Here is a 21,796-nt window from a genome sequence, read left to right on the forward strand (position 1 = left end):
AAGCTTGCATGGGGCTTCAATGGCCATAAAGTTTGCACCTTTATGCCATGAAATCCCGTCAAGGTCCTAGACCTGGAAGTAGACTCACTTGGGACGTCCATTTCCCAAGGATCAAGATATTTGGACCTAAAAACCCAATAAAAGTGAAAATGAAGAGATCTAAGAAATCATTAAGCAAGTTTGAGACTTGCTTACCAAAAAGCGACGAGGATGGGATGGAGTTTCTTGATCTACTTACTCCTTCTTGAGTCCTCAAGCTTCTTCTTCTTCGACAAGCTTCAAATACACAAGTTCTCTCTAAAAAATGTCTCACAAGCTCACACAATGCATTAGGGTTTCGAGATTTAGGGTTTGGGACTTGGAGGCTGTAAATGAGGCCAGCCTTTGGAGGTTAATGTGTTTAAATAGGGTGCAAAACCCTGAAAATTAAGGTTTCACTCTGTCAGTCCTACTCGTCGAGTTGAGGCTCTCAACTCGTCGAGTAGACTTTACAACCCTCGTTCAATTCCATTCCTACTCGACGAGTTTGGGGCCTCTAACTTGTCGAGTTTCTATACAAAAGCGAATAAATCTTTAATTAAATACATACCAGGAACTAGGCGTTACATCATTAATTAAAAAAATTACACACTATATTAAAAACATAAATAAAAAAACATACTCAAAACATCAAAAAAAGAACATGATCTAATCATCGTCACTAGCCACGTCATCGTAATCCTCGCCCGAATCTCCTTGAAACGTTTCTGACTCGTCATCTGTAGAGTCAAACAACTCGTCTTCATCAAAATCGTCTACATTGGGATTCACTTGAGCATTGAAGACGTGTTCCACCAAATCTGTACGAGGGTTGTGGTGTCCGACTCGATCGTATACCTCCACTCTGTTCGCCATGTACGCTTGCATACCAATACCAACTCTTTCTATATTTCGTAAATCCTCATTTTCATTGTAGTGACAAATCGCTTTCCCCTTATCTTCTAGAGTCATATTATGCAATATAATACATGCATAAATAAAACTACTTATTCGTTTTCACTCCATAGATCGTGTCGGTGCTGCGAGTATCTGCCAACATCTCTTTAAAACACCAAAGGTTCATTCGATATCCTTCCTAGCATATTCTTGGGCCGACTTGAACTTTATTCGCTTTTCATCATTTGGACATGAGAATTATTTCACAAACGTAGTTAACTCGGGATATATCCCATCAGTAAGGTAATATCCACGCTTGTACGATGTCCCATATGAAACGACACATCATACGATTTCCCAAGGTAGATGTCGTTCAAAATCGGTGATTGGTCCAGAATGTTGATGTCGTTGTTGGAACCCGATGTACCAAAAAATGCATGCCATATCTACTGCTTCTAAAATTATTGTTGACATTTTTTGATCACCTCGTATAAATTGACTGCATCATGCATTATAGCACATTGACCACCCTCAATACATACAATCAATACTACCAAGCATTCCAGAGAACCCGTGCTTGTTTTCATGTGTTGTATATAGTTGTTGGATGTCACTTATTATAGGCTTACGTAAATAGCGTTCACGATAGAGAATGATCACAACTCTAGCAAACTTGTATACACATTCCCTCATTGTTCGCTCTGGCATCCTCAAATACTCATCTCAATCCCATGAGTCCGGTCTCATGCCGAATGCTAGTTGACGACATCAACGATACATTTTTGAATTGAAGAAAAACCTAATTGACCTTTTTCATTAACCCGCTGCTGAAAATTTGGAAATCGATTTTTGATGTCATCGACAATGCGTAAAAATAATTCCTTGTTCATCCGAAACCGATATCGGAATTTTACAACATACACTGCATCGTCGAAAAAGTAGTCATTGACAAGTTGATTGTGACAGGCTTCACGATTTCTCCGTAAAGGAGGATTTCTAAGTTTTGGTTGCGAACGTTCGGCTTCATTTTTCTTGTAGATATGTTAATGTTGTTTGCATAACGTCTCTAATAAAATCCGCTTCCCACAACACCATCTTATCCGATAAAATGGATGATGTAGATATGTTAATGTTGTTTGCATAACGTCTCTAATAAAATCCGCTTCCCACAACACCATCTTATCCGATAAAATGGATGACAAAGATGAAGACATTTTTAAACAAAAAAGAAGGTTGTATATAGAGTATTTTGGTGTTTTTTTGTGTTGTAAAATGAAAAGCGAATGGTTATATTTATAGTTTTAAAAAAATTAAACTAAATGGGAAATAGCCATTAAAGGCTCAACGGTAAAAAATGTGAAGTACGAGATGCGGTGTATTTACTTCCTACGGCATCCTCACCGCATTCCAACGGTGGGGGTTGGCCGGTTGGGTGTTGTGTTCGCAGGCACACAATGCGTCACCAAATCACCAACCGGAGTGTGCGTACTACCGTTAGGGACATGATAGTTGCCATATATAACCAATAACATCTAAAATTAAGCAAATTAAGGTACTATATCTACATCATTATGTCATATCATTGAATTTTATATCATTACGAACTCACCACACGTGCCAAGTTACAAACATTCTTTTTTCGGATGGACATATGTTTACATGCACCGACAAGACATCTGGAATTTCAGAGCTCTCACGAAGAAAACGTTACCTATAGCAAATTAGCACCACGCAAAACCACAGTAATGTTTTCCAATCGATCATCAAAATTTCATATTTACACTTGACCAAATCCGAAAGGCCCACAATTTTGCATGTTCAAACATATTATCCATGATCAACATGCAAAAATTAATCGGATCCACCAGGAGGATATTACTAACGAGTTGAAAACCAATTAAAAAAACCACAAGCTAAAAAATGTAAACTCACTACCGGAATTATTCAAGATGCAAAAGCAGTCGGAAGTATGGTGATGTGTTTCAAGGGATGAGTGATACCAACGCCGCCTGCATGCTCCACAAAACCAGCCGGAGAGAATGATTGACCATGACATACACACACGATGCTTACCTCGTTCTTTGTATATCTGTACAGAAACCCGCTAACTGTCTTCCCATTTGGCCCGTTTCCAGTTGTGGAAACACACGGCATTCGGGCTAGAATAGAAGCCTGTTGTTGGTTTTGGCTACTACTCGTCTCAAGCTTCGGAGTTGGGTTAATTGGGTTTGGGACACCCGACTCCGGTGGCCTGAACCGGTCATTTGGGTTCACTGCAGGGCCGGTTGGCTTAGATGAACCGATGGGTTGATCGGACCCGGATGGGTCAAATGGTTCACTTGCGGCTGAAGTACTTTCCGGTTGGTGGTCTACTTGTGAGTTGCTTGAGTTGCTTCTGCTTTCATCCGTACCACCGCCTACAATATTATTTTGACACCAAGAACACCGGACAACAATCAGAAAGAAGTCAAGAACATCAATAATAAAAAAAAAAAAAAAAAAAAAACTCATCCTATATCGTTAACATGAATCCAAAGCTATTATTGTGTATTTGAATTAAAATGTTAAAGTTTTTTTTTACCCTGGCGAGAGGAGCATTGACTATCTGACACGGCGGAGGAAGCGTATCCAGCGGAGCCGTTTGAATTCACATTAGAATACCGTCGTCCGCCGCCGTCTGTCTCGTCTTCAATAGGTTTTAGATTTGTATTCCCTTGATATGGCTTGAAACTCCAGCATGCCGTCGCCCGGAAAACAGAATTCTTTGTATTTAAATCGTCTTCCATTCGTGGAACAACTTCACCACCACCGCAGATGGGCATCACGTTAGGATGTAAAAATCCGTTTGTGATCGGTGCTGCAGGAATCGAAGTGACGTTTTCCGGTGAATTTCTGATCCTCCCTTTTTTACGAGTAGGTTCATTCTCAAAATTTTCGTCATTTTGTCCTAGGATTTGCTTCTCTAACCACTCGTTGTTCTCCAGAAGCGGACCACTAACTGAACCACATGAACCAAAACCGACCGATTTCTTCGGTTTTTCTTCTCTCTTCCTCCGTAGTTCCCGTCGCCGGATAGCTTGAATCTCACGCTTGGAATGAACATTCAAATCCCCCTCCTCTTGTTTATCCTTTTCCCTCGATTCACTTACATTCCGAATCGTTTTCTTTGATTTCGCAAAAATCCCCCCAATCGACAACTCCAACATTAGCTCGTTTTCCTCTCTGTCTTCATCAACAATTCCGACGCTTTTCGTCTCCAACATTCTGGAATCATTCGCCATTATAACACTTCAGTTTTTTTTTATCGAAAATTCAGATTCAACTAGGGTTTTTTCTCATTTGAAAAAGGGGGATTTGAAGAGGAGGGAAATCTGTTTAAAGCGATTGGAAAAACATGGAGGGAAAGGAAAACGACACGTAAGATTTGTTAAATTCTGCGACGCGTTAATGGCGGAGTATGGCGTCCGATGATAGTACATGTCGACACGTGGCGAGTAACGAGGGAAATGAGATTTCTGGATGACTGCATGGTCGAAACGTGGCGATTCGTTTCAGGATGGTGGATATCTTTATGATGCTTTTTCGATGTAATCTTGGCCGTTGGTTATTGCGGGTCCTGAATGCTGATGACACGCGAAACCTACCTTAGCATTCCTGTATTGTGACTGTGACACGTGTCATATAGTCTGAAAAAAGTGTACATGCTGGATTACAGGTGGATGACTAGACGTCTCGATGTTGCTTTCTGGTAAAGTAACCACGCACGTGGTTGCCATGCATGGTGTGCTTGCAATACTGTTCAGAAAATGTTTTATTAGAAATTTAATATTCACCCAACAAATTACATGAAGTTATTTATATTTGATTTTTCTTTTCATTTTAGGTAACAAAATTATCAACAACTAAATTTGTACATCTTTATTAAGCCTAACAAGTAACAAGCTTAAAATACTTCTTACATGATTGAGTTAATTTTTATGTCATGTTTCAAATACTAATTGAAAAATTACTCCAAAGTTGAAAAGATAGTCGTTAATATATTAAAAAGGTGTTTATTAAATGATAAACTAGCTATTAGAGGACATCAAATGGTTTTAAAAAATCATTTAATATTATAAGATAAATACATAATATATTTAATTTAAATAGATAAATAATAAATAATAATTTCTATCATTTACATTTGAACAAATCTTTGAATCTCAATTTTCTTTGTGATTATTATTATCATTGATTATTGTATCTCATGGCTTCTCTCGAATTTTATACTAACCGTTGTTTAATTAGTTAATTCATTTATTAAATATTCATTAAAACCCAAATATTTTCTTGAATAGCTCACGTTTGGAACATTTAAATTGACACATATATGGTACAAATAAATCAACTTTTGATATTAACTTTAAAATTGATTGTATTTAATAAATAATCTTATATACTTGTAAAGTTTGCATTTTCCCTTGAATGTCATGCATTTGAAATCCCCCATAATAATTTGTTAAAACCTCATGCATTTGAAACCCCCAAATATTTTCACCTTCTTAATAATTAATCACACATAATCAATGGTAATTCATATGAGATAATAATTTGCTAAAACCTCATGCATTTGTATGGTATTAGAACATGTTTGAGTTTTTGGGTTTTAGACTTTAATAAATGGGTAATCCGTTTGATACGTTGGATTTGAAGCTATCTTATTTGAATTAACTCAAAACAAGAGATAAATTAATAATATATGCTCATGCATGTTTTGAACAAGCCCCAATCAAAATACAATATATCATGATCATACAATTAAGTGTGTCTTTTATTCCATTTTTGGCTTTATAACAAAAGTTTGTTTACGTGGCGAAGAAAGAAAACTTGAAGATGAATATTTAGGTTGGATGCTTATATAAGATTTGTTTTAAATATATAATATAGATATAAATACACAAATGTGTGTCAAATACAGCCCATCACAAATTTAATGTTATAAACTACAATATAACTCAAAGTGGTTTTCCAAATATAATGTTTATACTATAATATAATATATTAGAAGAATACCATATAGTAGACGGATCTCACATGTTGTGCAGAAATTTATTTGCATATATAATATATTATAATTATATTTCATTTAAAATATGTTAGGGTCATTTGGTTATTACATTGTTGTATTAGGCACTATAGTCTCATATATTTTGAATGACTCTTACAAAAATGATGTCCGTAATTTGAATATAACGTAATATCTTATGATGTTTATTGAATGATATTATGTTCGATTGAGCACTTGGTAATTGGAATCAACTTTATTATAGTTAAAAAATTTGGCTCCGTTTTTTCTTTTTCATTAGTTCTAGAATATGATTTTTTATATTAACTTAAAATATGTCACTATCTTAAAATAGATTGAGAATGAGATTTTTTATATTTACTTAAAATACGGTACCATTTTCTATTCAATAGTAAAACTAACAAAAGTCGTTAAATATGTATTTTTATGAGGTTCAACATAAATAGACGACCACAAATGAGAATCCATATCTAATCAATTATCAATTAATTACATTAGATACTAATGTGTACATAAAAATTACATTTAAAATTTTAAACTAATAGTAAAAAAATTTCATTATTTATTATGATAAAAAATCTGTAAATCAAAAAATATACATGCTATTTAATCGCATACAAGTTTTATGTATGGCTTATTCACAATACATTAAACCATATATAACCATATTAAACTACATAATTATCCCACTGCGCAACGCGCGGGCATTCGCCTAGTTGTTTATGTGCTTAGCAAATTTTAAAGGGATCAACTGCATGTTATTGTAAAATTAAGTAAACTTGAGGTAAGGAGGGGGAATCTAAATTTTAATATTTTTTAGAAATTATATAGAATTTTTTTAATACCTATCTTTTAGTATTGAAAAAAATAAAAGACTGCCTTATTTTCAATAATTAGTTTTAGATTTGCCACTTAAGGTAAGTATGTGTAATGTAATAGTCTCAAGACATGGTAAATTAAGAACAATTAAAGTTTAGGAGTTTATTTGAGATTATTGTATGATATCCTTAAGCACAAATATCATAAACGAATCAAGGATGTAATAATTAAATTCTTTGAAAATTTACAACTTCTTGTGTAAAACCAAGTAAAGGTCAAATAGGTCGTTTTTTGACCCGTTAACATATGTTGACTCGAGATGATTTTTGTTGACAAAAACTTCTATGCGATGATACATCTGGAAAATTGGAAGTAAAGGTTAGCTGAATTTACGCTTCAATTACTTAGGAATCAAGAACATAAAAACATTTCATGTATGGAAAATTACGAGTTTTTAACTTACCGGAAATTAAATATCCTTCTGTATATTTTTCCTATTTATCTGTTTATCTGTGTCAAAATTTTGACATGTGTCACGTTTAATGAAATTAATAATATTTTAATTCATTTATCATCACCATTTAATATGCATCCGAGAATAAGTTGTAAGAAAACTTAAATGTATTAACATTAAAAAATATTTACCAGCTACTTGTGATTTTAAAATTATTTACCTAATAACTGTATTTTTATTCAACCACGCTTTCGTCTTTGGGTTCTCTTAGGGATTCTTCCTTGATGTCTGCAGACCGGAACTACACTTTTATCGTCTCTGCCTGTGCCTTCTCACCGTCAGGCATCGTCTAGATAATGGATAGAAATTTGATTACATTTTCGACCCGATAGATTACCGGTTATATTTCTTTGCAATTTGAGTATTATGATTATGGATCATCTCTAATATAGCTTGTCACTAGCCAAACACATACACATCTTGGTGTTTATGTGTTTGGCTAGTGACAAACTATATAATATTAAAGATGTTTCATAATCATAATAATCAAATTGCAAAGAAATATAATTGGTGATCTATCGGCAATGGCGTAGCTAGTAAGGCATAAGGTAGGTCTTAGGACCTACCTTTTATTATTATTATTATTATTATTATTATTATTATTATTATTATTATTATTAACATGTAGATATAAGAAAAAATAAGGAACCACCTTATTTTTACAAGAAGACCTACCTACATTTAGGTCCTAGGACCAAACACGCAAATTACCTTAAACAAGAGCCTATATATTTTATATCTAAAAGCACAATCCAATGATATAATAAAATTTTTCTTTTAAAAAAGGATAAAAGGAAATAGAAAATTAGAACCTTTAATATTATAAATTTTGAAGTGATGTTTAAATATTTTGACATACAACCCGACTCGTTATCATAGTTTTTTTACTCTTTCAATTTTTTTAATTTTCATATATATATATATATATATATATATATATATATATATATATATATATATATATATATATATATATATATATATAAGGAAGTATGTGGTTTTTGGTTCTAGATTCGTCACTATTTATCGGGTCGAAAATTGAACCAAATTTCTATCCATTATCTAGACGATGGCTGACGGTGCGAAGGCACAGGTGGAGACGATAGGAGTGTATTGCAGTCTGCAGACATCAAGGAAGAATCCATAAGAGAACCCGGTGACGAAAGTGTGGTTGATTAAAAATACAACTATTAGGTAAATAATTTTAAAATCACAAGTAGTTGGTAAATATTTTTTAATGTTAATACATTTAATTTTTCTTCCAACTTAGTTTCCTATGCATATTACATGGTGATGATAAATGAATTAAAATATTATTAGTTTTATTAAACGTGACACATGTCAAAATTTTGATACGGATAAAAGGCTAAATAGGAAAAAAAAATATAGGAGGATATTTAATTTCCGATAAGTTAAAAACTCGTAATTTTCCATACACTAAATGTTTTTATATTCTTAATTCATAAGTAATTGAGGCGTAAATTCTGCTAACCTTACTTCCAATTTTCTAGATGTATCATCGCATAGAAGTTTTTGTCAACAAAAATCACCTCTAGTCAACATATGTTAACGGGCCAAAAAACGACCTATTTGGCCTTTACTTGGTTTGACACTCGGTGTCAAATCTTATGTTCATGTTGAAGAAACAATATGAACATATAGTTTGTTAGTAGCTAAACACATCAAATCTCTAATATAATTTCTTCAACATGAACATAAGATTTGACACTCGTTATCGGGAAATGAGTAAAGTCGTGTAAAGTTTTCATTCTTTTGCTGGATAAACTCTTTAACACCTTCGAGATTTGATGAAATATCTGTTAGTTTATACTTATTTAATTACTTTGTATAGTATAGGCCTGCAAGGTCATATATATATATATATATATATATATATATATATATATATATATATATATATATATATAGAGAGAGAGAGAGAGAGAGAGGGCTAGGTTATTTTGTTTCTTACATTTATTGTGTGCCTGTAAGCACAATTCTGGACCAATAGATGAATAAAATCAATGGTCATGATCTGAGGGTCTACGATATTACAATAGGCATGTACCATATAATCATTCAAATTGTAACGACCCAAAAATCAAGGGTAAAAATTTCATTTTTAATATAGCTAAAACATTGTTACCATTTATTAAAACATTTCAAATCATCATTAAGTAAAACATTTATCAGAGTTCATCCCAAAATCATTCATTGCGGAAATCATAGGTGTGTGCACTGCGATCAATCTGAGCTCTTCTTTTCCAAATCGATGATACCTGAAACCAAAATTGTAAACCGTAAGCACAAAGCTTAGTGAGTTCCCAGAGCATACCCCACACAATCCACATAACCACATAATCCATATCAGCTATAACAGCTACATAAACCATATCAATCACATAAGCAATATAAGCCATGCAAAGGATGTCGTGGAAACCCTCCAGGGTCTTACACACATAATCACATAAATCGTATCCACTACACAAGTCATGCATATAACATATAGGGATGCCCTGGAAACCCTCCAGGGTCTTACTCCGGGTGCCCTGGAAACCCTCCAGTGTCTTAGCCTACTGTCATGCGAACCCCCACATGGTCTTCACTAACCACCAATCAAACCATACATACAAGCATATGAGCTAAGCATTCAAACATATAAGGATGCCCTAGAAACCCTCCAGAGTCTTACACCGGGTGTCATAGGAACCCCCACATGGTCTTAACTAAGGATGCCATGGAAACCCTCCAAGGTCTTAAACCCTAGTGCCTCGGGAACCCCCCGAGGTCTTTACCTAGGATGCTGTTGAAACCCTCCAAGGTCTTACACCTAGGTGCCCCGGGAACCCCCCGAGTTCTTCCATGCAAGTATCACAAAGACAACTAGCATACCAAATATCACACAATCAACTAGCATACAACATATAACTAATTGCCATGGGAACCCCCACATGGCCTTCACATAAATACATAATATATCAATAGCACATTCACAATTATCATCACAACTAAATAAATGGGCCGGCCTTGGTGCCTTAGACCCATTGGTATGGTGAAGAGACTCACCTGGCACTGCTGAAGTCTCACGGATAAAACTCCCATTGCTGGTTGACAGATTCCCGAACTGTCAACATCAAAATGATACCCAATTAATAATTGGGTTCCAATACATAACCATAAATCTACACTTGGGGTAAATGGACCATTTTACCCTAACCTAGCTTGGTTCAAAACCAAGGCCCAAACTCACACTCTGAAGGCCCAAAAGCCCCATAATCAACCAAGGCCCAACATATGGCCCAATTTTCCAAATTGGGCCCAAACCTCTAAATGGGCTTGTCGTAATGACCAAACGTTTATTCTAGTCCAAACAATTGGTATTCTGATGGCCCAATAGCTACTAATCCTCAAGGCCCAATTATGGCCCACTTATGGCCCAATTTTCCAAATTGGGACCAAGCCTCTCCAATGGGTCTTATCCTAAAGCCCAATAATTTCCTTAGTCCATAAATATGTTCCTAATTGGCCCACAAAGGCCCACAACAGCTTAGACCAATAAATGGCCCAATAAGAACCCAAATCCAATTAGGGTTTTTCACATAAAATGACGATTAGGGTTAAGTGTTTCTACTTAACCCATTAAGGACTTAATCCATTAAGTCCATTACTCCACTAGACCAACTTAGTCGGGCATAGTTCAAAATTCCAAACCAGTGGTCCTACGCGGGTCCCGACATATCCAAAATACATATTCCAAAAATTAGGGTTTTCTAAACCCTAATCAGGGTTTCCAACCAAATAAAAAACCAATTAATCCAATAGTTCAATTTTTACATTAATTGAAGTCTAATCTAGTCGGGTACCACCCACTACCACCTCGGGCAGTGGTGGTTGGCGGTGGTTCACGGCGACAGCCACCACCTCACGGTGGTGGTGATTGTGGTCTTCGGCCAATACAACACCAAAGGTACTCCAAATATCAATCCAAACACACCTAAAATCCCACAGCCACCCGAGATGGTGGCTAACAGTGGCGGAGCGGCGGCAGCATGTGCAGAACGGCGGTAGCAGGTGGTGGTGATGAGTTTTCTTCGTTTTTCCTGTCCAAGAATATCCATACAACAATAAACTCATGAACTAGGCTGACACACACCAAATCATGCACACAGCCACCCATCATGGTGGCTGGTGGCGACAACAGAGATGGCAGCCACCACCACACGGTGGTGGTGGCGGGTCTTCCTTGGTTTTCAGGCCAAATGATGCACATACAATACCACAAATAATGAAAACCATCAATATAATCGAACATACTCGCATTCATCTACCTCTCAGGTGGCTTTCGTCACTGGAAAAGATGGAAACAGTGGCCCAAAAAGGTCACCGGCGGCAGCAGCGACGTCCCATGATGTCCTACCAATAGAAACGAAGAAGAAGAGGGAATGTGGGCGGCGAACATTCTTACCGGGGGTCTTTCAGTCGTTTGTGACTCTGGTATCGGCGGTTATAACTTCCTTCGCTGGTCTCGTGTCCCTTCCGGCTTCTCACTACATCTCCGGCGGCAAAGCTAGGGTGGCGGTGCTCTACAGCGAGGTGGCAGGCGGACGTTTGGTTGCCACTTCTATAGCAGAGGGTAGCGGCGATGGAGGCTGGGGCATAAGGTGGCGGCTCAAAAGAGATAGGATTAGGGTTATAAGTCGGTATCCAAAACGAGAGGAGGAACGCGCATTTGACTGATCGCGTGACTTCTCCCAAACATCGATCCATTTTTCCAATTCTGGTCCCTCTCCACAAAATCTTCATTCAACTTAAGTCCCAATCTTACCAAATAACCCCCATCTTTAATAATTCATTACAATATAAGTCCGTAATTTACCAAACACACCATGACTTCTAAAAATCTTTACAAAATACATCCTGAAATTACACTTTAACCCCCGAAAGTCTAAAATATATCATTTGGCTCCCCGAAACCAACTATCCGCTAAATATTTTTGATTTTAGGGCCATTATAAAATAATATAAATTATAAATTTACATTTTGGGGTTCCCGGGTTTATTATTTAATTACTCTATTTTAAACAGGATGTTACACAAATTTAATTAAAATGTTATTTTAGACAATTAACTATATTTAAAAAAGGAAATTTTCGAAATTAAAAGGATAATTTTGATTTAAAAAAAATTAATTCAATTTCAGTTCTAATTTAATTTGTAATCATAACCAATTATAACTTATTTTATTTTGTCAGAATGCGATTTTATTAGAATGAAATTCTGTTATAATGACAGTCTCTTAGAATATCAGTTTATGACATCCTTTAAGAATACATAAATAAGAAGAAAACATAAATAAGTACATTATGAGACAATATACAAAATCGATTCTTGAACTAATAATATATCAAATAATTATATTCTATGATTGTGATACAAAAAGAACATTATTGAATAATAACAACATTCTCAAAGAATAATAAGTGTAATTCTTAAAAAACAACAACATTCTTAAACTATGAGTATGATCAATCTTTGATTCATTCTTCACGTCATTCCTATAAGGTCTTCAAGCCATTCTTATCACAAATACAACAAAAACATCAAAATCCAACAAAAAACACTAATTCATTTTGAAAGAATAATATTGCGAAGATTCATTTTATACATTCCGGCGGAATACATTCTACTATAAGACACTCGTGTTCTCCATATTTTCTTTCTTTTCCACATGAATGAAAAACTTTTCAAAACCTAAAAAGAAAAAAAAACCATTAAAATCTAACAAAAACATTAATCCGTTATAAAATAATATTGTTGATAAGATTTGTTTTATAAATTTTGGCATAATACATAAAATACATTCTGCTATAATACAAACATTCTGAAAGAGTGGATTTATATAAATAAATTCTGACAGAATATACACAAATCCATTCACACCTCATACTCAACTTTCACATCATAAAAGATTAATTTCTTCTAAAAACAACACCAATTGAGTTTTTTATACATTGCAAGAGAGAAAAAGTAAAAAACAAACACTAATGGTATCATACTGAGAATTACAAGTTTAATAATGCATAGATTCTTCAAAATCTTGATATATATTCTAGTAGAATACATAGAATATGACAGAATACATGGGTGTGTTAGCAATATTTGCTTGGAAATTTCATCCTTACCACAGACACAACTGGTCAAATATTTCACAAGCATGTTGATTGTAAAAATTACTAGAAAGTGTGTTTTAAATATGGAATTAGTCAATTACCGAGAATTTGGCTTGAAACATCTCTTATGCATTCTATCGAACACCTTCTGTGCATTATACAATTGTCATAGCTTTACCTTGAAATATAATGTCAAACACCTTCAACAAGTTGTATTAAACACCAAACACCTTCACAACACCTGAAATTGTACCGAAATCATAAGAAAGATTCATGCAATCAGTGCAAAGGGAGAAAAAAATTACAATTTCTGTAAAAAAAAGTAGGAAAAAACCTTGATCAATCACTTATGCAATTCCTCTCCAAATTCTTTTAATATCATGATCTCGGTTCAAGTCTCCAGGGACTTGAATTTGAGCATTATTCAGACTCAGATTGCCAAGATACTTCATTTAAAAGTGGAAGCAGGAGACACCACTCACAGTTTAGCCAACAAAATTCTTCGAAGACTGAAGATGAGGGTGGAAGCTACCAGAACGAATATCCTTTTAGTCCTTGATGATGTCTGGGAAAAGATCGACTTAGATGTTGTGGGAATTCCTTCAAGGGATTCCTGCTGTAAGATCCTCTTAACCACTCGATCTTTCGATGTCTGTAGGGACATGTCTGTTGATGTTCCTTTTCAGTTAAATCTCATGAGTGAAGATGATGCTTGGAATCTTTTGGTTCAAAGTATTGGATCTATGGGGAAAGAACACGTCGGCGACAACATTAGCAATGAGGAAGGAGGAGGATGTTGATTACTTTTTGTTATGGTGGTTTTTGTAGGGTTTAAAAACTTATTGCAATTTTATAAGGATTTGATTTGATTTTAATTTTGGAATTGATTTAATATACATGCAATATTACTAATTTACCCTTATTGATTTATTTAAAAATTTAATTTGTGCTAAATTCTGATTGGTCCATATGTGCACACAATACTTGTTGAAAACATTTGAACCTAACTATATATATATATATATATACATATATATATATATATATATATATATATAATGCGATGTCGGCTCCGACCACCTGCTCTGAGGATGTGCTTCTACGTTGGAGACGGATCTGCGAGGTCACAACAGACAAGCCCGTTAGAGCCGCCCCAGGGGCTGTGCCCCGGGAGAGGACTCTGATGATCAAGTTAGATCAACTAGTAGATCTAAGATGGTCCTCCATAGCTGGAGAGAACCATCTTGGTGCTGGTGGTGGTGTATGGTGACTGACGACGGCGGGTGGCGGCTGAGCCACCCGGCCGGAGTATAGTGTGGAGGCTGAGTCATGGGGGAAGTCTAGTGGCGGCTAAGCCAGTTGGGGAAGCGTCCCACTTCATGGAGGAGACACTATTCTATTTATAGGGGACAATTAGGTCAAAGGGAATTAGGTCAGGCCTTGGGCCAGCCCAATTCAAGCACAACTAGCAAGGAGTTGGGCAAGGCTGCCAGGAGGCGTCGGGCGGGGTTGGCGGCCCGCCCCAGCCAAGACTGGCGGGCGCGCACCAGGAAAGGCCGACAAAGGGGCGTTAGGCAAGGGAGCGTTGTGTCGGGCCGACAGGAGAGTCCCCAACACGGTTGGCAAGGAAGCGACATGCAAGGCTGGCAAGTGAACGCCAGGCAGGACTGGCAGGAGCGTGCTAGGCCAGGCTGGCACTCTAGAGCAGTCTAGGCCATGCTAATGGACCATATGTCATCAATATACAAGTAGGTTCATGCGAAAACATAAATATTCTGCGAAAATGCGAAAACAAATTTTATCTTATAAAAATCAAACACATGTACTGTGACATCCCCATTTTCACGGTCAGAAAAAGACCGATTTGTTTATGCTTTATTTTCAAATCAGAGTAACTTTTTAAAGAAAAGTGTTACGAAATTTGTTCCCAGAAAAACATGATAAATATGTTATCAAAACATTTCCGAAGAAACGTATTTTATTCATTTTAAAACTTTAGGATGTCATCGTCAATACAGAAACATAAGCATAAATAGAACTTACATTCATTTACACTAGTGATCTACATCTCTTTAATCTCTCGGTGTAGTGTAGCATTATATCGACACATGTGATACAAATAAACGTAAGCATAAATAGAACTTACATTCATTTACACTAGTGATCTACATCTCTTTAATCTCTCGGTGTAGTGTAGCATTATATCGACACATGTGATACAAATAAATTGAGTGGGTCAGGTTGAGAAACTTGGTGAGTACATAGGGTTTTCAACCCACAATAATAAAGTTATTTTGTTTCATCATCACACAATTAACCCAATTACCCATCCCCATTATCTTCTTTATTTCTTAAAGATATACACTAGGAATCATCTATCATTCACTTTTTCATTCCTAAGGATTCTCCTAAGGAATAGGCATGAAGTCCATCGTTGCCTATGGCGCAACTGCCAATGTTATCTATTAGGCGCAGCTGCCAATGTTATCATTTAGGCGCAGCTGCCAGGATTATGACGTTCTCTATTAGGTGCAGCTGCTGATACTATCCTTTAGCGCAACTGCTAGGATGTTTAGAGTACATCGTAGTTCGAAAACATCTACAGGTTGTGGCGCAGCTACCAATATTCATCTATATCATCTTTCATCCCTCATTATTTATCTACTCATGTTCTACCCAACATATTCGTAGATATAGAATACATATACAGTTCAGATCTGAAAAAACGAAGTTTAAATCTTTCATCGAGTATAGATCTCAAAGTATAAAATATATATATACAGTTTAGATCTGAAAAGAGAAAGTTTAGATCTGAAGCAAAAAGTTTAGATCTGAAAGGAAAAGTTAATATCTAAAAGAAAAAGTTCATATTTGAAAGAAAGAGTTCTGATCTGAAAGAAAGAGCTCAGATCTGAAAGAAAGAGTTCAGATCTGAAAGAAAGAAGTTTAGATCTTTCATCCAGCACGGATCTCAAGTAAACAGATAATATGCACACATATCATGTAATTTATATAAAATACTGCATATCTATGTGTAAGATGAAAATAATTGTGCACTCACTTGATAAGGTGGTGATTCCAACTTGGACATCGCTTCGCTTCAACGAAACCTGGAGGTTTGCTTGAAAACCGGGCTCTGCGGGTGCAGAGTTTCGAGCCGAAAAACTCTTTTTCTTGGAGCCTTCGGGCGCTCCGGGACTCGCTTCTAACACTTAGGAAGTACTAGGGAATGGAAGAGAGGTTTTGGTGGTAATGGGAGAGAAAGAATGGTTTTGGTGTGAGTTTTGGGGGTGATCCACGCCTCTATTTATAGGCTGTCTGGAGCCGTTCCATGTCGAGGACTTGCGTGGGCACCAAGGCTTCGCCTAGTGCTGACACGTGGCGCTGGACGCAGATAAAACAACCAATTTTAAAAAATTCATAACTTTCGCATACGAGCTCCCTTTTCGATTTCTTTATATCCACGCGTAGGTATTGACAAGATCTACAACTTACCTTTTGGCTCCGTTGGCTAATTCTTGACCAATTTTAAATTTAATAGTATGAGAAGATTACACTACTAACATTCGTGTAAAATTCATAACTTCTACATATGGACTCCGTTTTCGATTGTCTTTTTATCGTTGAACTCCTATTAATGAGATCTTCAATTCTCATTTAGGTTGTATCGGCTGAAAATCGATCGATCTAAAAATCGAATTCCGGGGGGCTGTGCACTAATATGTTAAATCTTAGAAAAATCATAACTTCCTCATATGAAGTTAGATTTGGACGTTTTTTTATGTACGTTCTTGGTTTAATATACACTAAAAATTCCATTTAGATCTCTAAGATTAAAAAGTAATTTATCAAAAATTCACTTTTTACGTTACGCGGTGCCGTGCCGATTTAGCCGTAAAACTTCGATAGGTCATAACTTCTTCGTTTTAACTCGGATTTCGGTGTTCTTTATATCTCCGGAATCCTTGTCACGACCACTACAACTTTCGTCAGAGATATCGGATTTATCTAACATTTTATTTTTGACGCTTATTTTCATTCTTAATTTATTATATCATTATAAAGCACATAAATTCACATAATAGTAATGTTTAGCCTAGAAACGTGGGCGTTACATGTACTTTATAAATTAAATTTATTAACAATAAATTAAAGATAATAAGTTTATATTAGAGAGTGTTATGGTAATATAGATTTAAAGGTTGTTTTAATAACCGTTTTTTTAACGTCCTTAACCACTTTTAAATTCAAGTTTTCATAATAAAAATGTCAACAAACATGCTTTGCTAATATGAAACGATTTCTCATGTATCATCGATTATTGTCATGTAGTTCAAAGTTTAGATGGATTCTTGTCCAAAATTTAAGGTTGAGTTGACACAATCTCATAGGTTTCCATTGTTTTCGCGTTTTGGTAAAGTATTTGCATTTTCGCATGAGCCCTCCCCTATATATATATATATATATATATATATATATATATATATATATATATATATATATATATATATATATATATATATATATATAAACCCTAACGTTTCTTTCACAATTCAACATGGTATCAAATTACTAGCCTCCATACGTCACAATTTTGGCTGCAGTCCACCAACAATCAACCCATAGATGCCTCTACGGGTGTCCTCCCTCCACTGCCATAGTGTTGCCATCGACCCACAATGCAATCTCGCTTTCAAATTGCGACTTTTTTCAAGGATCACTCCTTCCGCTGCCTTGCTCATGAATGTGTTCGTTGACGATTAGTATCGTATACCGACTACAATCCCTCTATCCGTGGTAAGCAACCTAACTTTGTTACGATTTTTTTATTTCAAATTATTTTTCTATTTTCCAATACTATATGGAATCCCGCATCATCATCTAACACCATGCTCGTTGTTCATCAACTCGTATACGCAGTCACCAACGTTTACACACAATTTAGTTTCAAGCTTATTGTTGACGGTTCTAAATACAAATTATGGCATAGTATTATCCACGATATTTGCAATGGTGTCAATATTGTTGGACACATAAATGGAAAATCAAAACTCGCAAGTGATGATGATGAAGATTGGGAGTTTGCTGACTCTCATGTTAAGTCTTGGTTCTACTCGACTTATGACTCAAATTTGCTTCATGTTATCTTTAGTGACAAACTATACTGCTAAGGATCTATGGCACAAGCTTGATGAGTTCTTTTTAAATAATAAAATGTCTTGTATACTTTAATTACAAGATCAATTTTGTAATACCAAGAAGGGTGCCTCCTCCATTATGGATTATTGTCATACTTTAAATAATATTGTTGATGTTCTCTCTAATGTTGATTCGCTAATCACCAAAATTGAGCTAGTGATGCAAATCTTACGCCAACTCCCACCGTCATATCATAGCATTGTTGATGTTATTACAAACACCAAGCCCTTCCCTTTATTTTTGGAAGCTAAAAACATGCTACTTCTACATGAAGCTCGTGAAGAAAACTCTGATTCTATCACGTATACCACGAACTCAAACGCGACACTTTATTCTGTTTTGACCACTCCTGGTAAATCGAAAAATAAATGGAATAAGAATCGTAATAATAATAGGGGTGCATCTAGGGGTAATTCTAGCTTAAATATCGGTACTAATAACAATTTTGCACGAAATTTGCCTTCTGGATCTAACAATTTTCCAGGAAATAAATCGGGATCTCAAACACAATTTGCTAGAATTTTAGGGACCAATCCTGTCGCTTTTAACACCTATGGTGTTCCTTCATATTTGTCCCATGCAATCAGTCAATATATGGGATTTAGTCAACAAGGTGGACTCCGAATTAATCCTTATGGACTTATGGTGCTACTTTATTTCATCCAATCGGTACACAATTACACATCAACAATTTGGAATGCAAAATCCCACCGACCCACTGTCGCTAGCCCAACTGCCAAATACTTATTCTTTTTAATGCCCCAGTTATGTCACAGATAGGAATGCCGAGTTCAACCTCTTTGACCCACCAGGCCCTCATCGGACAAGCAGCAACCCATCTCCCACGTCCATCTGTTATCTTTCACCATTGAAGAGATTTTGAGAGAAAGAATATGAAAGAGAAGTAGCATGTTCGAATCTGTATCATTACAATCATCTAACTGAACTATATACACCGACTCATAAATAACTGTTTCTAACAAACAGATCTAACAAACTTCTGTAAGAAATTACAATAATACCCTTCAACTAACTATCATTTGATAACAGAGTCTAACACCATCTACCTTTGGGGCAGTTTCTACACGGCTAGTTAATTTTATTTTCACTCCAAATATGCAGCAACACACACCGCAATTTACCGATTTGAGTTTCGTCTTCCAAGCGATGTTCATTCAACCACCTCAAGAAAATATTTTTTTCATGGATACCCGAGCAAACTTGCACATGTAGTTTAACCAAGGTAACATGCTCTCTCTAACTCCTTGTAGTTTTAAGTCCATTATGGTTGGTAACGGTGGTTAATTACAATGGTCACATTTTTCTTCCTTTATCTAAAAATAATTTCGTCTTAAATGAGTTCTTTTGTAAAAACAAATCGTTAAAAATCTCGTATTCATTCGTAAATTTACAATTGATAATTATGTTTCTGTTACGTTACGTTTGACCCGTTTGGTTTTTCTGTTAAGGATCTTGATACAGACACTAATCTCCAACGATGTGACCACATTGGTGATTTATACACAATCACATCTTCATCTCATGTTTCTCTTTCCACAACGGATCTAGCTACGGTTTCTCTCTCAACTTGGCATCGTCGGCTAGGACATCCTGTGTCTTCCATTTTAGAGCTTTTGCACTCTTGTAAATTTATTTCAATTACTTCAAATAAGCTTCCACTTTGTCATGCATGTCATATTGGAAAACATTGTCTCCTTCCTTTTTCATCGACTGCTACAAAAACTTCTCTATTGTTTGAACTAATTCATTCAGATTTATGTGCATCTAATGTGCTTAGTCTTAGTGGTTTTAAATATTACAATCTATTTTTTGATGATTTTCTAACAGCTCCACATATCTCTGCATCCTTCGCACGTGAGCGCAAATAGAGTCTCATTCCTTCAACTTGCATGTCATGAGAGATTTAACCACTTCATAGCGTTCTTGTCTTGCTTTCTTGTGAAACTTTTCAGCAAGGTCAAGGCACATTTCATATGGCCAGTAGTCCTTGTTGAACTTCTGGCACCATGGTAGCAACCATGATGTAAGCGACCTTAGTGGCGTCTTCATGATGTTTGTTATAGAAAGAAATTTCATCAGGAGTAGCAGTTGTTTGGTCGGTTTCAACAAGTGGCTTCTCGAGAACATACTCTTTGTTCTAGTATAGAAGATTCATCTTCAGATTTCTCATCCATTCCATGTAGTTTGGACCAGTCAACTTCTCTTTTGACAAAATCGACAAGAGAGTGAAGTTGGAGTTTTGAGCAGCATGAGCATCACCGTTTCCATACATCTATATTTAGAGAGATACTTTTAGTTAGTTGATATTAATCCTTAACATTTTAACCCAATTTAATATTCAAGGCTAGGATCCAAAATACAATCCGAAATTAAGAGGATGGATGTCGTAATCCAATCATGGATTTATTAAGGTAGGTGAAACAATTCACCAATTTCAATCTTATCAAATTCCTAGATCATTTGAGATTCATTAAATCATATCAATGGCATGTTTAATCTCATGTTATGCTCTTCTATTTTGTGACTAGAATACCGAGAATCACAAACAAGATATGAATAACCATGCAAACCCGCTTGACAACCTCAATGTCATTTATCATCTCAAACTGACGTGCTGGTAAACCACACACGCTCCATCAATAATGATAATTTTTGTAGTTGTTCCATCATCTCAACTTTATAGTCGAAAATTAGTGTGCCAGTTAGCCACGCACGCTCCACTAACGACTTCTAAAGAATAATATGTGTTTTCATGGATTAGCATACATTTCACATTTTTTCTAAAGTACTTCTAAAGAATGATTTTTAAAGGTTCTAATACTTTATATCATTATACTTTTAACGAGATTATGTCCTATTGAACCTGTTCGGCTAATGATCATTCACTACACAGGGGGCAATGGTTGATAAAGACACCCATTCAACGGTCATTTTATAGGCTGCTTCCTTATACCGACTTTATAACATGGCTTTGTGAATGAGACCTACTATTGATTCAACTGACTTTTCTTATACATGTAGTCATTAAACTTTTAGTGGTATATATAAGGTGTATAAGACCTTTTAAAATATAAGGTTTAAATATTAATTATT

General features: G+C 35.6%; 2 protein-coding genes and 1 long non-coding RNA gene across 5 annotated transcripts; 1 reads left to right on the forward strand and 2 right to left on the reverse strand.

Annotated features, from left to right (window-relative positions):
• Positions 1-2,574: 2,574 nt before the first annotated feature.
• LOC145140096 (uncharacterized) lies at positions 2,575-4,332 on the reverse strand. Its single transcript, XM_079073699.1, has 2 exons — positions 3,497-4,332; positions 2,575-3,332 (listed from the first exon to the last, which is right to left on the reverse strand). Exons 1-2 carry the CDS (start codon positions 4,194-4,196, stop codon positions 2,860-2,862), a joined length of 1,173 nt encoding a protein of 390 aa, XP_078929825.1. The 5' UTR covers positions 4,197-4,332; the 3' UTR covers positions 2,575-2,859.
• A 5,078-nt stretch (positions 4,333-9,410) lies between these two features.
• Positions 9,411-11,875, reverse strand: LOC145141226 (uncharacterized). 3 transcript variants are annotated; one of them, XR_013722524.1, is made up of 4 exons: positions 11,779-11,875; positions 11,308-11,413; positions 10,380-10,437; positions 9,411-9,592 (listed from the first exon to the last, which is right to left on the reverse strand). It is a non-coding gene; the product is annotated as an uncharacterized LOC145141226 (long non-coding RNA). The 3 variants fall into 3 exon arrangements; XR_013722523.1 differs by lacking the exon at positions 11,779-11,875 and adding an exon at positions 11,628-11,736; XR_013722526.1 differs by lacking the exon at positions 10,380-10,437.
• A 1,988-nt stretch (positions 11,876-13,863) lies between these two features.
• LOC145139002 (putative disease resistance protein At4g14610) lies at positions 13,864-14,283 on the forward strand. The gene has a single exon (XM_079072975.1). The coding sequence runs from the start codon at positions 13,864-13,866 to the stop codon at positions 14,281-14,283; it is 420 nt and encodes a 139-aa protein (XP_078929101.1).
• The last annotated feature ends 7,513 nt before the right edge of the window (positions 14,284-21,796 follow it).

The sequence above is a fragment of the Lactuca virosa genome, chromosome 9, assembly GCF_052849685.1.
Source record: "Lactuca virosa cultivar CGN04683 chromosome 9, Lactuca_virosa_CGN04683_v6, whole genome shotgun sequence".
NCBI classification, from domain to species: domain Eukaryota; kingdom Viridiplantae; phylum Streptophyta; class Magnoliopsida; order Asterales; family Asteraceae; genus Lactuca; species Lactuca virosa.